Source organism: Nipponia nippon, unplaced genomic scaffold (assembly GCF_047370975.1).
Source record: "Nipponia nippon isolate SJK-2023a ecotype South Korea unplaced genomic scaffold, ASM4737097v1 scaffold_27, whole genome shotgun sequence".
Classification (NCBI taxonomy): Eukaryota; Metazoa; Chordata; class Aves; order Pelecaniformes; family Threskiornithidae; genus Nipponia; species Nipponia nippon.
The window spans coordinates 5,188,171-5,207,315 of record NW_028262344.1 but is presented as its reverse complement, the minus strand read 5'-3'; the positions used below and the strand labels follow the sequence as shown (position 1 = coordinate 5,207,315).

The 19,145-nt window shown below is 48.4% G+C and overlaps 1 protein-coding gene across 1 annotated transcript; it reads right to left on the bottom strand.

The window, feature by feature from the left end:
- Positions 1-2,928: 2,928 nt before the first annotated feature.
- On the bottom strand, positions 2,929-19,037 carry LOC148055076 (substance-P receptor-like). Its single transcript, XM_087763104.1, has 2 exons — positions 18,074-19,037; positions 2,929-3,603 (listed from the first exon to the last, which is right to left on the bottom strand). Exons 1-2 carry the CDS (start codon positions 18,472-18,474, stop codon positions 3,405-3,407), a joined length of 600 nt encoding a protein of 199 aa, XP_087619230.1. The 5' UTR covers positions 18,475-19,037; the 3' UTR covers positions 2,929-3,404.
- Between the last annotated feature and the right edge of the window lie 108 nt (positions 19,038-19,145).

The window sequence follows — 19,145 nt, the reverse complement described above, 5'->3', positions numbered from 1 at the left end:
CCGACTTGGTGACAGACAGTGTCCTCCTTTTTGTTCCAGAACCGCTGTAACAGCATGGGGCACAAACACAGTCAGTTTCTGCCTGAGCATCAATTTTTGGGCCTCTTGGATCAGTAATACTGTAGCTGCCACTGCTCAAAGACATGCTGGCCATCCTTTACTAACATTGTCTAATTGTTTTGAAAAGTACCCCACGGGCCTTTTCCATGATCCTAGTCTCTGGGCCAACACTCCTAAGGCAATACGTAGCCTTTCATGTATGAATAGTTCAAATGGTTTTTCTAAATTCAGGAGGCCTAAAGCCGGAGCATTCATTAAGGCCTGTTTCAATTTTGTAAACGCATCTCTGTACTCCTGAGTCCAAACAAGGAAGTTTCGTTCCCCTTGTACAGCTTCATATAAGGGTTTGGCAGTAAGTCCAAAATTCATTATCCACAGGTGACACCATCCAGCCATTCCAAGAAATGCTCTAAGCTCCTGTTTCGATTTAGGTTCTGGGATTTGACAAATAGCCTCTTTCCTTTCAGTTCCAAGACTGCGCTGGCCCGGTCCGGCATCCGGCTTCAGCTGGATGATTACCAGTTCTGCTGCTCAGGATCATCCTGGTGTTCCTGAAGCCCATACAAGAGGTGTTACCATGTTTTCAACTACTTCTGGTATCTCCTGCAACTTGGCTTCCTTCTGTAGCATAAACACTTGAACATCTAAAGCTTTATTTTCAGGGATGTGGATTTGGATTTTCCCTTTTGCAAAAGTAATTTGTGCATTCAATTTACTTAATATATCTCTTCCTAATAGCGGCATAGGGCAATCTGGTATATAAAGAAATTGATGGGTTAACATCCTTTTACCAATTCCAAACTTCAAAGGCTGGAAAAATGGCCGATTTTCTTTCTGCCCTGTGGCACCAATAATTTACGTGCTTTGGTTTACTTAAATTACCCTTGCATGTATTCAATACTGAATAAGTAGCTCCCATGTCTACTAAAAATTTTATTTTCTCATTCCCCAACTTTACTATAACCAGGGGTTCTGTTGGGGAGGGTTTCGATTCTTCCCCCAGTCCTCTTCAATCTGAATCTAACATCATCATGTTAACAGCCTGCCTCGGCACTCTCTCCTGCTGATTTAATCATGGACGTTCTCTTTTCCAGTGTCCCTTCTGCTCGCAGAAAGCACATTGATCCTCTGAGCAACAACGCTTAGGCAGTTTCTTATTTTCTGCCTCTAATGCCAATACATTACTTTCACTTGCAATCAAGCCACATTTTCTATGCACATCATAATTATCCCATAATGCAAAGAACAAATCCACATATGGTATCTCATCCCATTTCCCTTCACATCTGCAAAATAACATCAGCTGTAATATTGTATTATAATTTAAACTTCCATTTTTAGGCTATTTTTCCTGATCATCTAAGGTGTACACAGGCCACCAACGATTACAATATTTTACTGTCATGGTTTAATCCCAGCCAGCAACTAAGCACCACACAGCCGCTCACTTACTCCCCCCACCCCAGTGGGATGGGGGAGAGAATTGGAAGGGTGAAAGTCAGAAAACTCGTGGGTTGAGATAAGAACAGTTTAATAATTGAAGTAAAATAAAATAGAATAGTAGTAGTAATAATAATAATAATACAATAATAATATACAAAGCAAGTGATACACGACACAATTGCTCATCACCCGCTGACTGATGCCCAGCCTGTCCCCGAGCAGTGATCACTGCCACCTGGCCAACTCCCCCCAGTTTATATACTGGGCATGACACCATACGGTATGGAATAGCCCTTTGGCCAGTCTGGGTCAGTTGTCCTGGCTGTGCCCCCTCCCAGCTTCTTGTGCACCTGGCAGAGCATGGGAAGCTGGAAAGTCCTTGACCAGTGTAAGCACTGCTTAGCAACAACTAAAACATCAGTGTGTTATCAACATTATTCTCATCCTAAACCCAAAACGCAGCACTACACCAGCTACTAGGAAGAAAATTAACTCTATCCCAGCTGAAACCAGGATAATGGCACCTGATTTTATCGCACGGATTTGATGCCTTGGAAGGGGAAATTTTGACACTGAAAAGTAAAATCCAACCCACAGGGGTGGCATGGTAGGGGGAAATGCCAGGAAGGACAGAAAAGCAACCAGAGTGTTATCAGGGGCCTCAGACAAGAATGTACCCAAGGATTTGACTTTCCAACTGTGACTGGCATATCCTGGGGGAGTGCAGATAAACCCATTGAAACCAAGACAAGGAACCCGAGAACTCTACAAACAAAGGGATGAGCTAAGACAAGACCACATCTGGAAGAAAAGACTCAGAGTTCATGAAAAGAACACTGAGACACCTCTTCAATAACCACTAGGAACCACCAGGGACCATCGAAGACCCCCCCCCATGGAAGCCCTGGGAGACTCAGGCCACATGTGTAAAGACTATGCAAATACGATAATTAGTTCCAGGAAATAGAATGTATATGTATAGTAATTCCAGGAAATCCAATGCATATGTATGTAACGGGGATATAAGCTTTGACTGATGTAACATACGGCATGCATGTTAGGTGGAACTATCCCCCGTGCATCCAGCGCTGCGATAAAGAGAATGCCTGCTTCTTAATGCTACGTTGGTGTTAAGAGGTTTATTCCCGACTTCGGTGACAGGAGCACCTACCAAGAAGAGGGTGGCATAGGTGGACAGAGCAAATTTGATGCTGTAGAAACAGAGGTGGGAATTTCAGCACTCAGAGGCTTGAGCCATCCTTGCAGCTCTGGCGAGAGGGGTTTGCTCACTGCCCGCCGGACCCTCTCTGCTCCGGCTGGCTCCTGCCCTCCACCGCCCAGCCGATGCAAGCCTTGAACTTGGCATTTGGACTCAGTAAATCCCAAACCATTTTTTTTTTCTGTTATTGCCTGGCCAAGATACCCCTGCTAAAACCCTATTTACCTCTTGCAGGAATAACTCTCGCCCTAAGAAGCCTTTAGAGAGATGGATTGCAGGAAAAGTGCTGCAAAAACCACAACCATACCTGTACGAATAAGCCCCTGGGGGCAACGCAAACCCCATCCCCACAGCGAAAATATTGCATCTTAGCAGTTTTACATGAGTTTCCCTCGAGGATGAGCATCCAAGAAGAGCAGGGAGCATGGCACAGCATGGGGCAACGTTTAGACCACAAGCAGCACTGAGCTTGCCTTAATTAACTTTAATGTGCCCCAAGATGATATAGATGGAGATTTTGCTACTGTTGGCTACATAGCACTGGCCCTCGCCAGGGTAGGGGGAGGATTTCCCCATCCCAAGGATCTCTGAGCCATTCCCATCCTTCCTCGTTTCCATTTTTTGTACTTTTTTTGTGTTTTTTCTGTACAGTGACTTGTCCCCACTGCCAGAAAAGTTCAACTCACGTTTTTCCATACACATTGGTGGTGTGCTCTGGCCACTCCACCAGACACAACAGCCGGCCCGGCAGCTCGTCCGTCACCGAGTAGTAACCCTGGGGGAAAGCCAGCAGGAAAGCCAGGAGCCAGATGATGCCAATGACCACCTTGGTGGCAGTGGCCGAGAGTCGGGGTTGCAGCGGGTGGATGATAGCCATGTACCTGCAAGGTGGGAAAAGGAGAAATCAAGGCTGGAAAGCCCTGATGTTGCAGCTTTTGGGGCTGTTTTAAGTCTCCCTTTCATGGGAATCGTACTTTTGACACTCCCTTAATGCATCCTGGCAGCCCCTCACTCAGCACAATACAAACAGCATCGAATAATCCCTTTATGGAGGATTGCCCGGCCAATGCTCTAATTTTCTTGCAGCATCTTACCCTTGAGATTTGAATCCCGTTTGAGACGCTCATTGACTTTTAGCCGAAAAACAGCTTCGCTAATGCAACCAGCAACCAGCTGCTTCTGCAAAGACCAATTTGTACAAAGCCAGCCACAATGCTGCCATCTGGCAGCAGCCATTTTGGCAGCGCCTGGTAGTTTTGCACCCGCGCAAAATCATGTCTCTACGGTAGATCATGGTGCCAAGTGTTACAGGAGGAGAACCAAAAATAAGAGTGCTGGACAAGCATGGGATGGGTGATCTGAGATGCCACCTATATCTGCCCAGCTCCTGGGCTCTTTCCCTCGAACATCAGTTGTCATACATGAGGAAAGCTCCAGTGGTGATGAGGCGGATTGAATTTATCCCTCTGCAAATCTGGTTTTGCAAAGCTGGCAGCAGCCAGCAGCGCTGTAAGGATTAAGTGAGAACATCACAAATTTTTTATTTCCCCCCTGCTCCATGTCAAGCTTTGGAAGAGGAGAAACATTGCATCGCTCTGTATGTGTTATTGCCTGAGGCGTTTGCAGCCTCCTCTATTTCTCTCTTCATCCCTTCTCCGTCCGGAGGATGGACAGATATTTCTTTTAATTTTTTCCTAGATGGCAAATATTCCCTGTGTTGCATTTTTGGGTGGCCACTTGCAGGGGCAAAGACATAGGGATTAATATGTAAATACGCAGGAGGTACCACCATCAGCTCTTCCTCTGCCCCAGGGTACCAAACCTTATCAGCTTTGTGCAGCTGAAAATCCACCTAATCCACCTGATAATTATCCCTCAAAAATCTGTTTGGTACTTGAAATCAAAGCTGGTTAGAAAGAGCCAAAGCAATGGGTGTTAGTGCTGCTCTGGCACAGCGGCTGGTGATGCATCAAGGTCTCCTGGTTTCTGCATCTATGTTTCTCATTTCTTCCTTATCGTACTTGCAATCGGCTTCCCAGGACCTTGCAAGGACTTGTCTCCTTCCTCTTCCTCATCCTTCAAATGCCTGGTGTTGGCTGAGCCCCTCGTTAGCAGGTTTGCTGAGCTGGATGAGGTTTGGGTGGGCTTTATCACGGGGTTCAGAGCAGGTTACCCTGGGTTTATGCTCCCAAGCAGCAAGAAGTACATGTGCCCAAGTTTGCTGCCGGTGCTCGACCTGATGGTTCAAGCTCAAGCATGGAAATGGTGGAAAACGAGGGGTTTCCACAAAAGTTGGGCCATTTCTGTTGAAATACTTGCTTGGAGAAACATCTGAGGCTGAGACCTCAGGAAAGCAAAAGCCAGCGCTTAGAATCATAGAATCATAGAATCGTCAAGGTTGGAAAAGACCCTTAAGATCATCGAGTCCAACCGTCAACCTATCACTGCCAAGTCCATCTATACCATGTCCTCGAGCACCACATCTATCCGTTCTTTAAATACCTCCAGGGATGGAGACTCAACCACTTCCCTGGGCAGCCTGTTCCAATGCTTGACCACCCTCTTGGTGAAGAAGTTTTTCCTAATGTCTAACCTAAACCTCCCCTGGCGCAGCTTGAGGCCGTTTCCTCTTGTCCTATCACTTGGTACTTGGGAGAAGAGACCGACCCCCACCTCGCTACAGCCTCCTTTCAGGCAGTTGTACAGAGCAGTAAGGTCTCCCCTCAGCCTCCTCATCTCCAGGCTAAACAACCCCAGCTCCCTCAGCCGCTCCTCATAAGACTTGTGCTCCAGACCCTTCACCAGCTTCGTTGCCCTCCTCTGGACACGCTCCAGCACCTCCATGTCCTTCTTGTAGTGAGGGGCCCAAAACTGAACACAGTACTCGAGGTGCGGCCTCACCAGTGCCGAGTACAGGGGCAAGATAGGTCAAGGGGTAATGGCTTTCAACTGAAAGAGGGTAGATTTAGATTAGCTATAAGAAATAAATTCTTCACTCTGAGGGTGGTGAGGCACTGGAACAGGTTGCCCAGAGAAGCTGTGGATGCCCCATCACTGGAAATGTTCAAGGCCAGGTTGGATGGGGATATGAGCAACCTGGTCTTGTGGAAGGTGTCCCTGCCCATGGCAGGGGGGGTTGGAACCAGATGATCTTTAAGGTCCCTTCCAACCCAAACCATTCTATGATTCTATGATTCTTTTGCCTTCTTCCAGTGCTGGGTCCATTGTGCTCAAATAACTCATTTCCTTGCAGACCGGTTGGACTTCCCATGTTTCTCTACCCAATAGGTTTGTGTGTATTCCTGTCTTTGAATTTTTGGGGTTTTTTTGCCACCATTGGATCTTTTTTTGCATCCAGAACACAGGTCCCAAAAAGCCAGTTTGCTTTCTTGCAATTCTGCTCAGTTTTGAGCCAAACCCTCCCCCGTGGTACGTTTCTACGGCGGGGTTTTGGATAATAAAATCTTCCTTCTGAGAAAGCGAACACAAAGCAGAAAAGCAACCCTGTGCTGTGGAGCTGTACCACAGGTACATCCAGGTTGTCTTCTCCCCTCCACGTAGGTTCGATCTCCCAGGCAAAGCTGCGGTAGGTGCTGCAGCCAAACCTCCATCAATCACTTCTTAGCAGGGAAGAAAAATGACATGTCAATCGTGACTTTGCCTTTCGGCAAAAAAATCTTGCTGATCTATTTCTTTTTTATTAAAACAAACAAGTTTGCATTCAAATGGAAATGCAGAGCACGGGCACTGGATGCAGCTGCAATGCCCCAGGGTGTCTGCAAGGTGCTGGCGGGTGTTCGGCCCCGTGCATGGTTTTGCAGCGCTGAGCACAAAAGGCATCGATCAGAGCTTAAGTGCCAGGAAGCCGCTGCCCTCCTTGGCTCGGCCACACAGGTCTCAGCCACGCCGGTGAGAAGCAGGCTCTTGAAAGCAAGGCTAATGAGTTTATTAGCTCATATTTCTCCTTGCAAAGTGCCTCTGTGGCCCCACTCTGCCCATCTCCCTAAGATGCTGTATCCTATTGGAGAGATTTTTTTTTTCTTTGCTGTTCAAGATGGTGGTTTTCCAATCCATAAAAAAATTGAGTGTTGCAGTTTGCTAGGGATGGTCATTTGCAGGAGGTGAGGAAGAGGAGCACGTCCCTATGTGAGCATCCTGCCCTTCCCACTGCGGCGGGTGACAAACCACCATGGGGTCTTCAAGTCCTAATTTTTCATAGGGAATTGGCTCTTGGTTGAGGATTTAAGGGCAAATTTCCTGTGTTAGGGAAAGGCTTTGTTCCCTGTGCAGGCAGTGCATGGGGGTAGCACCGGGAACGGGGCCATTTGCCTGCAGAAGGTGTTGGGTTGGGAAGACTTAATGATACCTGTTCCTCAAAATAAAATAATCTGCAGTTGCTCTCCTTTCAGATGGCAGCACCATGTTCAAGTGCAAACCATCGTTAAGTTTTGCAAGCTCAGGGTTGCCCAGCTCCTTGCAGGAGGGACCTGTGCAGCTGCATTTTCCTTGCACCTTTCCCACCGTGTTTAATGTTTTAAATCCACCATATTTAATGGGCTTGGCACTAAAGCACACAACTTTACACCAGACGCTATTTGATGACATTGGTAATGCTGTTTGCTGTTGTTTAAATATTTTATTGTGTTTTGGGAGGGTGTTACCATGACGATACAATGGCATTTGAGTACAACATTGTACCAGAGTAGCTCTGAGCGTATCTGTTATTAAATAGATACTGCATTCGAGGCAGTGTAGCCATCTATTAATTGCATCTGGAAATCTGGAGTCTGCCTGGATAACTAACATTACACAATTGTTTCCACCCTCATGGAGATGAGATTAATATAATAGCAAAAATTTATGAAGCATCTTTCATCCCAGAGTTTCCTTATCTGCTTCATTAAGTAATAAGTATACGACAGATAACAGATGAGTAACCAAGAGGATGCAGAGTTTGTGCTGTGTTTTTTATTGCACAATGATTTCCTGTCCTGAGCAAAGAGGGGTTTAGTGCAGAGTCAGTCCTGGGGGAGTTTGCAACCAAGTCAGAGCAGATGCCCCAGATTGAAGTGGATCAAATGCCTCCAGCATGACTCCGGGTCCTTCCTACCCAAGAAACGAAAAGCTTCTCCGTTGAGAAAAACCTGCTTTTTTGCTTTCTGCAAGGATTCCGTCACAACAGCGTGGATGCAAAAATACTGTCCTTTGAGCAGGTTTGCATAGCGAAGCTTGGCCTCATCACACTGGCCCCAAATAGCTCGTATCTGGATGACGACCGAGGAGGCTAGCTGAGCCCTGCGTGCTTGAAACACGATGCTGGGGACGAAGGCGCTGCAAGCAGCTGCTTCCTCCTATTTATTGCTTTGGCATCAAACAGCGACCGTCCAAACCGAGGGACGGACAGTGCGCTCCTGCCCCAAGACCTGAGTTGATGCTCAACGCTCGGCAAAGCATCTTCATCAAGCAGGAGGCTGCAGGTTTCTCACTGGCATTTCCCTGGAGCACTGATATGCGCAGCATCTTTCCTTTTTGAAAACAGTTCAGTATTTCCTTTGAGCACAATCAAAAAGGAGGTGCTACCCACCACCAAACAGAGACCTGAGTTACACCGACAGCTTTGCAAACTCCCCTGCCTTCCTGCACAGCACCTCTTGCATTGCAAACCCCATGGGCATGCTCGGTTTTAAAAGCCAAATCCAGGAGAAAGAGGATCAAACCCCAGTTAGTTGCAGCAGGCTGTTAAAGAAGCGTAGAGCTCCCTCCTGCTTTGCTGACAGCACCAGGATGGGATGGGATGGGATGGGAGAAGAGGACCCAAAGCACAACCCAGCCCCGCTGAGAGACTCTGCAGATGCTGTTATTCGAGACACCTATATGACCTTATCAACCAATTAGTCCTGGTACTGGTTTAGAGCTGGAGAGTGTAGGGGGAGAACAAAAATCACACGAAATGCAGGGCTGGTAACTCATGAGACCTGGCACTCTTAGTGCATGGGTGGTTCCCACTGGGCCACTGAGGAATTAAGAATAAATTAAGGAATAAATTAAGAAAGCCATCGGATAAACAAAATATCTCACCAGAGGCCCTCAAACTCTGCTTGTGGCAGCGCCCAGCTTGCAGATGAGCACCATGATCACCCCAAAAGCATGTCTAAAACCTGAGTCTCCTGCATCTCCCAGCCACCAAACTGTCGCTAATTCATCTTAGTTCTATATTTATTGCCATGGGAATTTCAAGCCCCCTCTTCTTTCCAAAGGAAAAGGGGAAAAAAGATGTAATTTATTTTTTGACAGGCTGAATTCATATCTAGCAGGTACTGGGGGAGATTAATTCTGGTTAATACCCATCAGATCAGAGGCTACTGCTGGGAGCAGGGGCATAAACCAGCCTTGATGAGTGACCCCTTACTAAGGTGGTCCCTTGTCCATCCCCATTCCCCTGATTTCTAACCCCAGCTGGGAGATCAGTGCTTCGAGCCAGCTCCGTGCTGGGTATCCAGCAGCTTCGTAGGGTTTTTGCTGTGTTCAGTGATGTAAAAAGCTGCTTTGGTTATTGCTAGCTGGTGCTTAGGCAATGCCGCAGGGCAGCCGGTGCAGGGACTGCTGGCCCTAAACCCGGGCTCCTTTTGCTTCCCCCTTGCTCTTCCATCATCCAAATTACACCCCAACAGAGCAAGATTACACAGCGCCGGGTGCAGATCAAAGTCCTGCTCTGTAAACCCCAGAAGCCCATTAAGTCAAAATTAAAAAAAAACCAACCCTGGTGCTATATTAGGGTGTAAATGACTAATTAATCTGTCTGTGCGCTGATGTAATTTGTCCTCTCCGGAGGGTTTCTTTCTGCAGTAATCACCTCTTGGGGGGGGGCATGGGGTCGCTGAGCTGGCGAATATGTTCCTGATATTCAGCTAGTTCGTCCGACCTGGGAGTTCAAGCTTGCAAGCAGTAAATAATTTTCTGAGCCAGTTTCACTGCTGCAAATAATACGGGGTTGGGGAGATATTAAGAGGTCTCGGCTGCAGACTAGCAATTTTAGGAGCTGCGGTGGTGAATGAAGGTTCGCAGATTTGCTGTTTCTTCTGCAGCACCTGCTGGCAAATTGATGGATCTTAAGGCACCTAATTTGATAATCCATTTGGAAACAAAAAAGGGAATATAAAGAAGATCCCAGTTTGATTTCCCAACCTTGTATGTTGGTCTGGCAGCGTTGGTGCTGGTGGAGGTCAGAGAGGGGGCTCTTTTAATGAGCAAAAGCAGCAAGTTGGTCTAGGAGTTGCAGGAGGTTAGTCCCACCGTATGTCTCTTTTATAGCTGCTTTAGAGCAGAGGACTCTTTGCAGAAAGAGAGAAATCGCTTTGTATTAAATAGCCCAAGCGCTGCACAGTCTGTCTTCACCCTCAGTTCATGGCAGGGCGCTCACCCTTCTCATCAGTATTTGGTCAGTCTGTGGTGTTTTCGGCTTAGCTCACTTAAAGTTTTGAGATCAGAGATGATTTTTTTTTCTGATTCTGCAAGTAATCTGGGATCTTCACCTTCAGTTGCATTCCTGTTTGTCCATCATCACAGAAACTCATTCCTCTGTCCGAAGTTTGCTAACAGTGCAGGCGAGTGGTGGTGCTCAGAAATGAATCCAGGTCCCAAGGAGAGAGAAAATATCAACAGTTTATCTAATGATGCTCCATCCCATGTGCCATAGACATTGCAATTTAGGGATGTCCAGAGTTGTTTTTTTTTTTCTCTAAGTGTGGCTGCAAATTAGCTTGGACTCACCATGGGCACTGCTGGGCTCTTGCTTTTCCTGGAAGATTGGAAAAAAACAGGATTTTCTGTCTTTCTCTTTCAAGTGGATTAATTCACAAGGAAAGTTTGAAGCCGGAAAGGGATATGTGATGTGCTCTGGAACTGATACGCCCAAAACCGAAGGACCTGGCAAATTTTATAGTGCCAAAGCGAGCTATTTGGCCCCACTTCTGCAGGGTGCTGAGAAGCAGCATTATGGCTTTTCGTGAGGAGACTTTACAAGCTGCCAGCCTTGATTCCTGAATTTCCTGCTATTGTAGCAGGGTTCAGAATAACACTTTTTATTTTTTGCTCGGCAAAGCATATTCATCAAGCAGGAGGCTGCAGGTTTCTCACTGGCATTTCATCCTTCAAATGCCTGGTGTTGGCTGAGCCCCTCGTTAGCAGGTTTGCTGAGCTGGATGAGGTTTGGGTGGGCTTTATCACGGGGTTCAGAGCAGGTTACCCTGGGTTTATGCTCCCAAGCAGCAAGAAGTACATGTGCCCAAGTTTGCTGCCGGTGCTCGACCTGATGGTTCAAGCTCAAGCATGGAAATGGTGGAAAACGAGGGGTTTCCACAAAAGTTGGGCCATTTCTGTTGAAATACTTGCTTGGAGAAACATCTGAGGCTGAGACCTCAGGAAAGCAAAAGCCAGCGCTTAGAATCATAGAATCATAGAATCGTCAAGGTTGGAAAAGACCCTTAAGATCATCGAGTCCAACCGTCAACCTATCACTGCCAAGTCCATCTATACCATGTCTTCAAGCACCGTATCTATCCGTTCTTTAAATACTTCCAGGGATGGAGACTCAACCACTTCATCTGCAGTCGGTCTCTGACGATGCAGAGGAGCACCCTTCGTTTCTGCAGCTTGACTCAGCGTGGATCAGAGATGGGAAGAAAAAAGAGCATCGTCTGCAATGCAGCTCGTGACCTGGGAAATGTTTAAAAACCCCAGCTCTTGGGAGGAAAGTGCTGCTTCTCTCTGGGGTAGCCAAATAGAGAATTTAAAGCAAGGTTTGAAGAAATAACAGCGATTCAGGGCTGCACTCAAAGACACGGGAGCTGTATTTACCTGGCTTTTAGCAGATGTAGAGTAATTCAGTGCAACAGAAGAGATCATATCCCTTTCCTTTTAGTATATAAGCTGCAAGGGTGATAGCAGAGATGGGATGAAAGTTATACGATTATCAATGACCAGCAGATCCCAAACACTGAGGATATTACACTTCAGGATACGATAACAGGATGAAACGTCCCGAAAATGACATTTCTGGACACGATTTGGCTACAGCTGGCTGTGAGCAGGCTGAACGAGCAAAGAGAGCAGTCAACTTTTCTCCCCATTTTTTAAAAACTAGCCTAAAATGAACTTTTAGTGTGTTGGAGCCTGGTTTATACCAGCACTTTCCATCTTGCTAACACCCAACAAAGCTGGTGCTGTGAACACCCATGCAAAGGAAGAAAACAGCAACAGCATTGCCAGCATGCAGCATTTCCTTTTACTGACCCTTGCTTGGAATAAGAAACCCCAACACTCAGCATTGAGCAAGAGATGTTTGGGGAGATGCATGATGGATTTCCTCCATCTTTCTTTCCTTTTTGAAGGATGCTGCAGCCAGGAGAACAGTCAATTAAAAAGAAATACCCACTTGCCCCCGTGACTTTTCCCATGGTTTTCTAACCTCTTTCCATCAGGTTTGACTGTGCACCTGTGCAGGGATCACAGGGCTTATTTTCAACTCGTTGCACAGAGAAATCTTGGCGCTTGGTGACTAACCCTCTGTGCATTCACCTATTTTATATAATATGCTTTCTTCATTTTAATTCAGAAGTCAACTTAGTGTGCAAAAGAGCAAGGGAGAAACAGTATTTCCCTACAAAACCAGGCTCTGACACAGCTAAGGGATGGCACAAGCAGCAGATTTAAATCAGACTTAAATCATCAGGTCCATAGATAACACTCAACATTGCCTAAAATTTCCACGTTCATTTGAAGCCACATTTAAGAGAATGATTCACCATTCTAGGTTTTAGTAGTCATTTCAGGCTCTCTCCCCTTCTCCACTTGAATCACAGGCAAACCCCAAACCTCCAGCAGTATAAATCATGCCAGAACACTGCAAGCACATCACAGGCTCTTCCCCAGCACCATTTCCCCATCAGCCAGTAATTAACACCTGATATTCTGCAAGCAGTTAATTATGCCATACAAACTCATTGCTAAAAAAATCAGATTTGTGCCTGCAGGGATGGGAACAGCAATACAACTCTTTGGCTACTTCTATACACCACCATTAATGCACTCAAAAAAGGAGAGATTTGCTTTCCGTGGAGCTGATTTTTCACTGTCACTCAGACCTTGGCCTGGGAGGATTGCTGGTGCAGGGACACAGTAGTCCCACATGTGAATCAGGAATGATTTTTATTCCTCTTAAAAATTCCTTAATTTAAATGAAAACACATCTGCAAAAGCAGCTGCAAATTCCTCTCCCAGCTCCACCCTCGCATGCATGAGCAGGAATTCAGCATTTTCCCCAGCAAGCTCAAACCCCTTCACTAGACATCCAGAGATCTTTAAATTTTGCTTTTCTTTTTCCCCAAGCAAATAAAATTTATACCATGCTGTCCTTTCTGCAAAAGAGATGATAAAGAATAAACACTCTTCCAGCAGCGCAAATGCATACAGATGCTTTGCTGCTTACATCTATAGAGATGCACTCAGAGATGAATAGACAGGAGCCGACCTTAAATCATCCATTTATTTATACTAACATTACCATAATGGACAGATAATGCACAAGCCCTGCTGGACACGAGGGAGAGGCAGGCATAGCTTTTAAAAAGCTTAACATTGAATTGAATAAATTCTGCGGTTCAAATTTAAACAGGATTTGAAACTTTGCTCTATTTAACATCGCTCCAGCATGATGCTCTCAGGGTACAGAGGGAGCAGTGAAGGGTGATAGGAACAGGGTGGGGTTTATTCCTGAATATTTTTTCCCCTCTGGCAATGCTGCTGGAGCTGGGGGAAGGTCATAGAGTGGCTTCGCATGTGGGGAATGAACAAGCCCTTATTTACAGGTTTTAATCATTAACATGACACCATTTCTGGCAGCATCAGGCCCAGGCAATCATTAACTGCAGGAAGAAATGACTCGGCCAGCATGTAACGCTCAAGACCATCAGGAACCATTGAAACCGCTGGACGTCAACCAGCAGCCAAAATTTGGGGGTTTGGAGCCGTTTGAGGGGGTGATGCTGCTGCTGGAGGGAGATTTTCCACCAGCAGAGCCCTGTCCCCCTCCAGTGCCCAGAGGACGTGGATTCCCTTCACACCTCACAAATCACACCGGGTTTTACAGGCAGAAAGTTTCCTATAATAATCCAGTAAAACAAAAAACTGAGGCTGCAGAAAAACACGCTAAACCCTCCAAGGGACCGAGCCGTGCTATTAACGTGCCCTTGGTGGTGCTTCAGTCAGCTCTGCACACAACTGGCATACCAAGGGCCTTCAATAAAGATGCTACTTCTTCCCCTGAGCGAGGCTCCCCGGCATATTAATTGCCAATCACTTGCACAGCGAGCTTGACAAGCCCAGGCACCCGACTGCCACTCAACTTTGCCAGCTTTACCTTTGCAGATGAAATTTTGTCCCCTAGAAGCACAGAGAGGACCTTAAGCAGGATTTGTTGGTGCTTTGGGGTAAGGAGGGGATGCAGGGTCAGGGCTACACCAGGTACAAGGGGAGTCCCATTCACAAGCAGAGATGAGCCCTGTGCAAGCAGCCACAGGGGAAAAAGGAGCTTGGGGAACTTTTAGGATAGGTTTCATGGTCAAAAAAACTAGATCTGGGACAATAATTTCGCTAAGCTGCTAGATGGAAGTGGCTGCTGCATGCTGCCTGCTCCTCGCTGGCCCCAGCTCCAACCCTTGGCCCAAGCTGGGCAGCCTGGGGTCCCTCAGCTGCACCCAGGACTGGGTCAGCCAAAAAAAACTCCTTAGCAGCCCCAAAACTCATTTAAATGGGATGAGAATGGCCAGCTTGCAGCTGGAAGTGCTAAAGGAGCAGCCAGTGTTTGCTGCTTTGGTGCCTGGGTTCACTGCCTTAATGATGCCCATTGCATAAATTAATTAGTGAGACTTTTCATAGGATCCTGCTGCAATTCCCTAGAGCCAAGTTAGGACTGGAGAGTGCTAAGTTAAGGTTTAGCACTTCAGCCCGGGCAAGCTGAGGGCTGCCCATGAGGGCACGCTGCAGGGATGGGATCCATCCTATCCTCTCCAAGCCAGGGAAACGGCCACACACCGCAGCCTCGCTCCATCCTTCTTCAGACGGACACAAGAGCACCCAAATTATGGTTCCTGCCAACTAATTTAACATTTAATTCCATGAAAAGAGGTGCTGCTGCAGCTCTCATCTGTGCTCCTTTTGCAAGCAAGCCACACTGAACATCCTACATGGGAAAAAGTTTTGCAAATGAACAGTAAAATGGGTTTAAATGGCAAACTCCCTCCTCATCTCCCTCCGGCTTCAGGCTGTCAAACCATATGTCCTGGTTTCAGCTGGGATAGAGTTAGTTTTCTTCTCAGTAGCTGGTAGAGCGCTGTGTTTTGGATTTAGGATGAGAATAATGTTGATAACGCACTGATGTTTTGGTTCTTGCTGAGCAGAGTTTACACTAGTCAAGGACTTTTCAGCTTCTTGTGCTCTGCCAGGTGCATAAGAAGCTGGGAGGGAGCATAGCTAGGACAGCTGACCCAGACTGGCCAAAGGGCTATTCCATACCATATGACGTCATGCTCAGTATATAAGCTGGGGGAAGAAGAAGGAAGGGGGGACGTTCGGCGTGATGGCGTTTGTCTTCCCAAGTAACCGTTACGCGTGATGGAGCGCTGCTTTCCTGAGGATGGCTGAGCACCTGCCTGCCGATGGGAAGTAGTGAATGAATTCCTTGCTTTGCTTTGCTTGCGCGCGCGGCTTTTGCTTTACCCATTAAACTGTCTTTATCTCAGCCCATGAGTTTTCTCACTTTTACTCTTCCGATTCTCTCCCCCATCCCACCGGGGGGGGAGTGAGCGAGCGGCTGTGTGGTGCTTAGTTGCTGGCTGGGGTTAAACCACGACAGTCCTTTTTGGCGCCCAACGTGGGGCTCGAAGGGTTCACGATAATGACAGGTTTAATTGGAATATGCTAGATCGAATTTATAACTCTTAGTGCTGTTTAGGTATTAATCGGCAGGCTTCTGTGCTTGCCACGGGGCTTGCTTGCCTTACTGTATATTAGAGTCTAGTGCTCGTTAGTGGCTGCTTTTTGCTTTTGCTGCTTGCTGAACTGCTTATCTTCTTACTCTGCTGTGCCTGGGAACATTTTGATAACAACAACAGCCATGCGCCTGGGCTGGCAGATGGCCAGGGCATCGCTGCTGTTTCTGTGCTGCTGTACTGGACAGGCTGGAATTCCAGTGTGAACTCGAGTCGAAGGGACTGTGACCTGTGGATGGGTCCACGTGGGAGCAGGACACGCCGAAGCGTCTGTGGATGTGGATAAGCCCATGCCAGAGCAGGTATGTCTCGAAGTGTCTGTGGCCATGGTTATGTCTGTGCTGCAGCAGGTATACCTCTTGAAGGGATTGTGGCCCAAGGATAAGTCCACGCTGGAGAAGGTACACCTCGAAGCATCTGTGGCTGTGGATAAGTCTGTGCTGCAGCAGGTACACCTTGAAGCATCAGTGGCTGTGCATGAGGTCATGCTGGAGCACCTCAAAGCGTGTGGCCATGGGTAAGGCCATGGTGGAGCAAGTTTACTTCTGAAGAGACTGTGGCTGCGGGCAAGGCCACGCTGGAGCAGGTATATCTCTGAAGGCATTGTGGCCCATGGAGAAAGCCATGCGGGAACAGGTGCACCTCTAAGTGACTGTGGCTGTGGATAAATCCATGCCGCAGCAGGTATACCCCTGGAGAGACTGTGGCTCATAGACAAGGCTCCACTTGGAGCAGGTAAACCCCTAAGGGACTGCAGTCTGTGGATAAGTCCAAGCCAGAGCAGGGGCAAGGGGAGGAGTCCATTGCAGTGTTAAGCCCGATGGTCTGGTCCAAAGGGGCCAGGGGTGGAGATTGTAATGGAAATACCTTTAAATTGTTGTAACCTGGGATTTGAGTTGCATGTTATGGGAATTACTGTAGCAGGAACCCCTTATTGCTAGCCAGGCTAGGAGCAAGGGGAGGAGTTCCTTGCAATGTTAATCCTGGCCCAAAGGGGCCAGGGGTGGAGATTGTAATGGAAATACCGTTAAATTCTTGTAACCCATGATCTGAGTTGCATGTTATAGGAATTACCATACCAGGAACCCAAGCTGTCAGTGCGTGAGTTGTGGCAGCACTATAATTTCTCATAGGGAAATATTCGTGCCAGTTTGTGCAGCACTTAGACATCAGCTCAAAATGTACTGGCATACGGCAATGCAAATCTCCTTCCTCCCTGCTTTGCATGTATCCCCAGCCAAAATGTCTTTTACTCCCCGGGAAGGAGGACCAAAAGGAGGTGTTGCGGAGCTGAGCTGTCTTCGGGAAATATGTTGCGTTGGAAAAATCTGTTGCGCTTGAATTGCAAAGGGAATTGCAAAGCTGTTATCTCTAGCACTGGTGTGAAAATGCCATCAAATAAAAGATTTCTTGGAGGGGGAGAGAAGAGAGGGGAGCTGCGCACTGGAGGTGCTTGGTGCATGGCTGTTTTGTGTCCCTCGACCCCTGGCGCATCCCTCTGCGGACAAAAAGGCAGCGTCCCCTGTGCCATCGCACCCTGCCAAGTACTTGCTGAACTTTTTTGATCGTGGCAAAATGCAAGTGGGATCTTGCTCTGCCGGCAGTCCCCAGCCATCGGGCAGCGCTGGCAGAAACCAGGCAGTGAAAAACACCCAACTAAGCTGTGCTGGCTGCAGCCAAACGAGAGAAATCCCTGGCACCTACCTCTCCCCTGTGACCCCCACTAAAAAATCAAGGTGGGTTTGCTTGGGGGACACACACCGGCACACAACGCGACAACACGCTTGCCAAGTCAAGATGCCTTTCCCGAGCCTGAGCTTCTCTCTGAGGCTCCTTAGGTCGTTCTCAATCCAGACCAAGCAACACAAAACAGCTCCTGCAGCACAGCAGAGGCACGTCCGACACAGGCATGTATTTTATGTCATAAGGTGATGCTGTTTTGTGCTAAATACCGAGTTTGCTTTTAAATGAGGAGGTTGGGAAAAGAACGGATGGCTCTGCAGAGGAGCTGGGAAGGGAGAGGACAGCAATGCTACAAATGCACACCCAAGACACGCTACCGGCATGCACGGGGGTTACAGAGCCTTTTCTCGAGCTCCTTTCACAGGGCTGACAAAGGATTCCCAAAGCCACCTGCAGCCAGGGCGGGGAGAGGGATCATTTCTAGCCCGCTTTTAACAAAACGAGTTTTATTTTAATTGCAATGTTCTCCCATAACTGGAGATCAGGCGGAGCTGAGCACAGCACTCAGGTGGGGCAGACCTGGGTGCCAGGGAGGGTTTGGAGTTTAACACTCAGAGCTCACCTGTCCAGGGCGATGGCCGTCATGGAGTAGATGCTGGTGAAGACAGCAGCGATAGGGAAGAAGTTGTGAAACTTGCAGTAGAGCAGCCCATAGTACCACTCGTTGTGGATGGCGTAGGTGAAGTTCACCACCGTGTTGAAGGCGGACATGGAGGCTTCGGCGAAAGCCAGGTTCACCAAGAAGTAGTTGGTGACGGTGCGCAACCTCTTGTGAGCCAGGATGATCCACATCAGCACCACGTTCCCCACCACCGACACCACCACGATGAGGGCATAGGCAACAGCCCACAGGGCCACCTGCCACGGGGGCTGCACGAACTGGTTCGAGAAGGACTCGTTCACGGAGGCGTTGAACAGCCACTGGTGCTCCAGCTCAGCTTCCAGCGGCAGAGTGTTATCCATCGCACCACGATGCAGCCAGACCAGGCACACGGATGCTTTGGGGTGCAGGTCCCTCCTGGTTTAGGGTGCAGCAGGATCAGGATACAACAAGTTTGGGGCACACAGCTATTTTGGGGGTACAGGTCCCTCCTGGTTCACAGTGCAGCCATTTTGGGGTGCACAGCTGGTTCAGGGCATAGGACCCTTCTGGTTCAGGGTGCAGTTGGTTTGGGGTGCATGGCTAGTTTGGGGTGCAGGTCCCTCCTGCCTCTGGGTGCAGCTGGAGCAGGATGCCCAGCCATGTCAAGGCACACTGCTGGTGCGGGGCGCAGGTCCCTCCTGGTTTGGGCACAGCTGGACTGGGATGCACAGCTGGTTCAGGGCACGGGTCCCTCCGGGCTTGGCTGCAGCTGCACCAGGGCACAGATTCCTCCCGGTCCGGGGCGCAGCCGGTTCAGTGTGCGGGTCCCTCCCGGTTCAGGACCGGAGCGGGATTCGTGGTGCAGCCGGAGCCGGTGCCGCGGAGCCGGCTGCGGCGGGCGAGGCACGACCGGGGCTTTTACAAGCGATGCGGGCGGTACCAGCGAGCGACGAGCAGAGCCGGCACGGAGGGCCCTCCCCCGGTCCCCCCCGCCCTGCCCGGGGGGCTCCGCTGGGGCCCGGAGCGGCGGCCCCCCCCCCCCCCCGGTGCC

Bases quoted from the DNA above. Each gene is read 5' to 3' on its own strand.
- LOC148055076 (XM_087763104.1), bottom strand. From the start codon at position 18,474: ATGGATAACACTCTGCCGCTGGAAGCTGAGCTGGAGCACCAGTGGCTG. The intron at 3,604-18,073 runs GTGAGCTCTGAG...CCCACCTTGCAG, and splicing joins ACGGCCATCGCCCTGGACAG to GTACATGGCTATCATCCACC.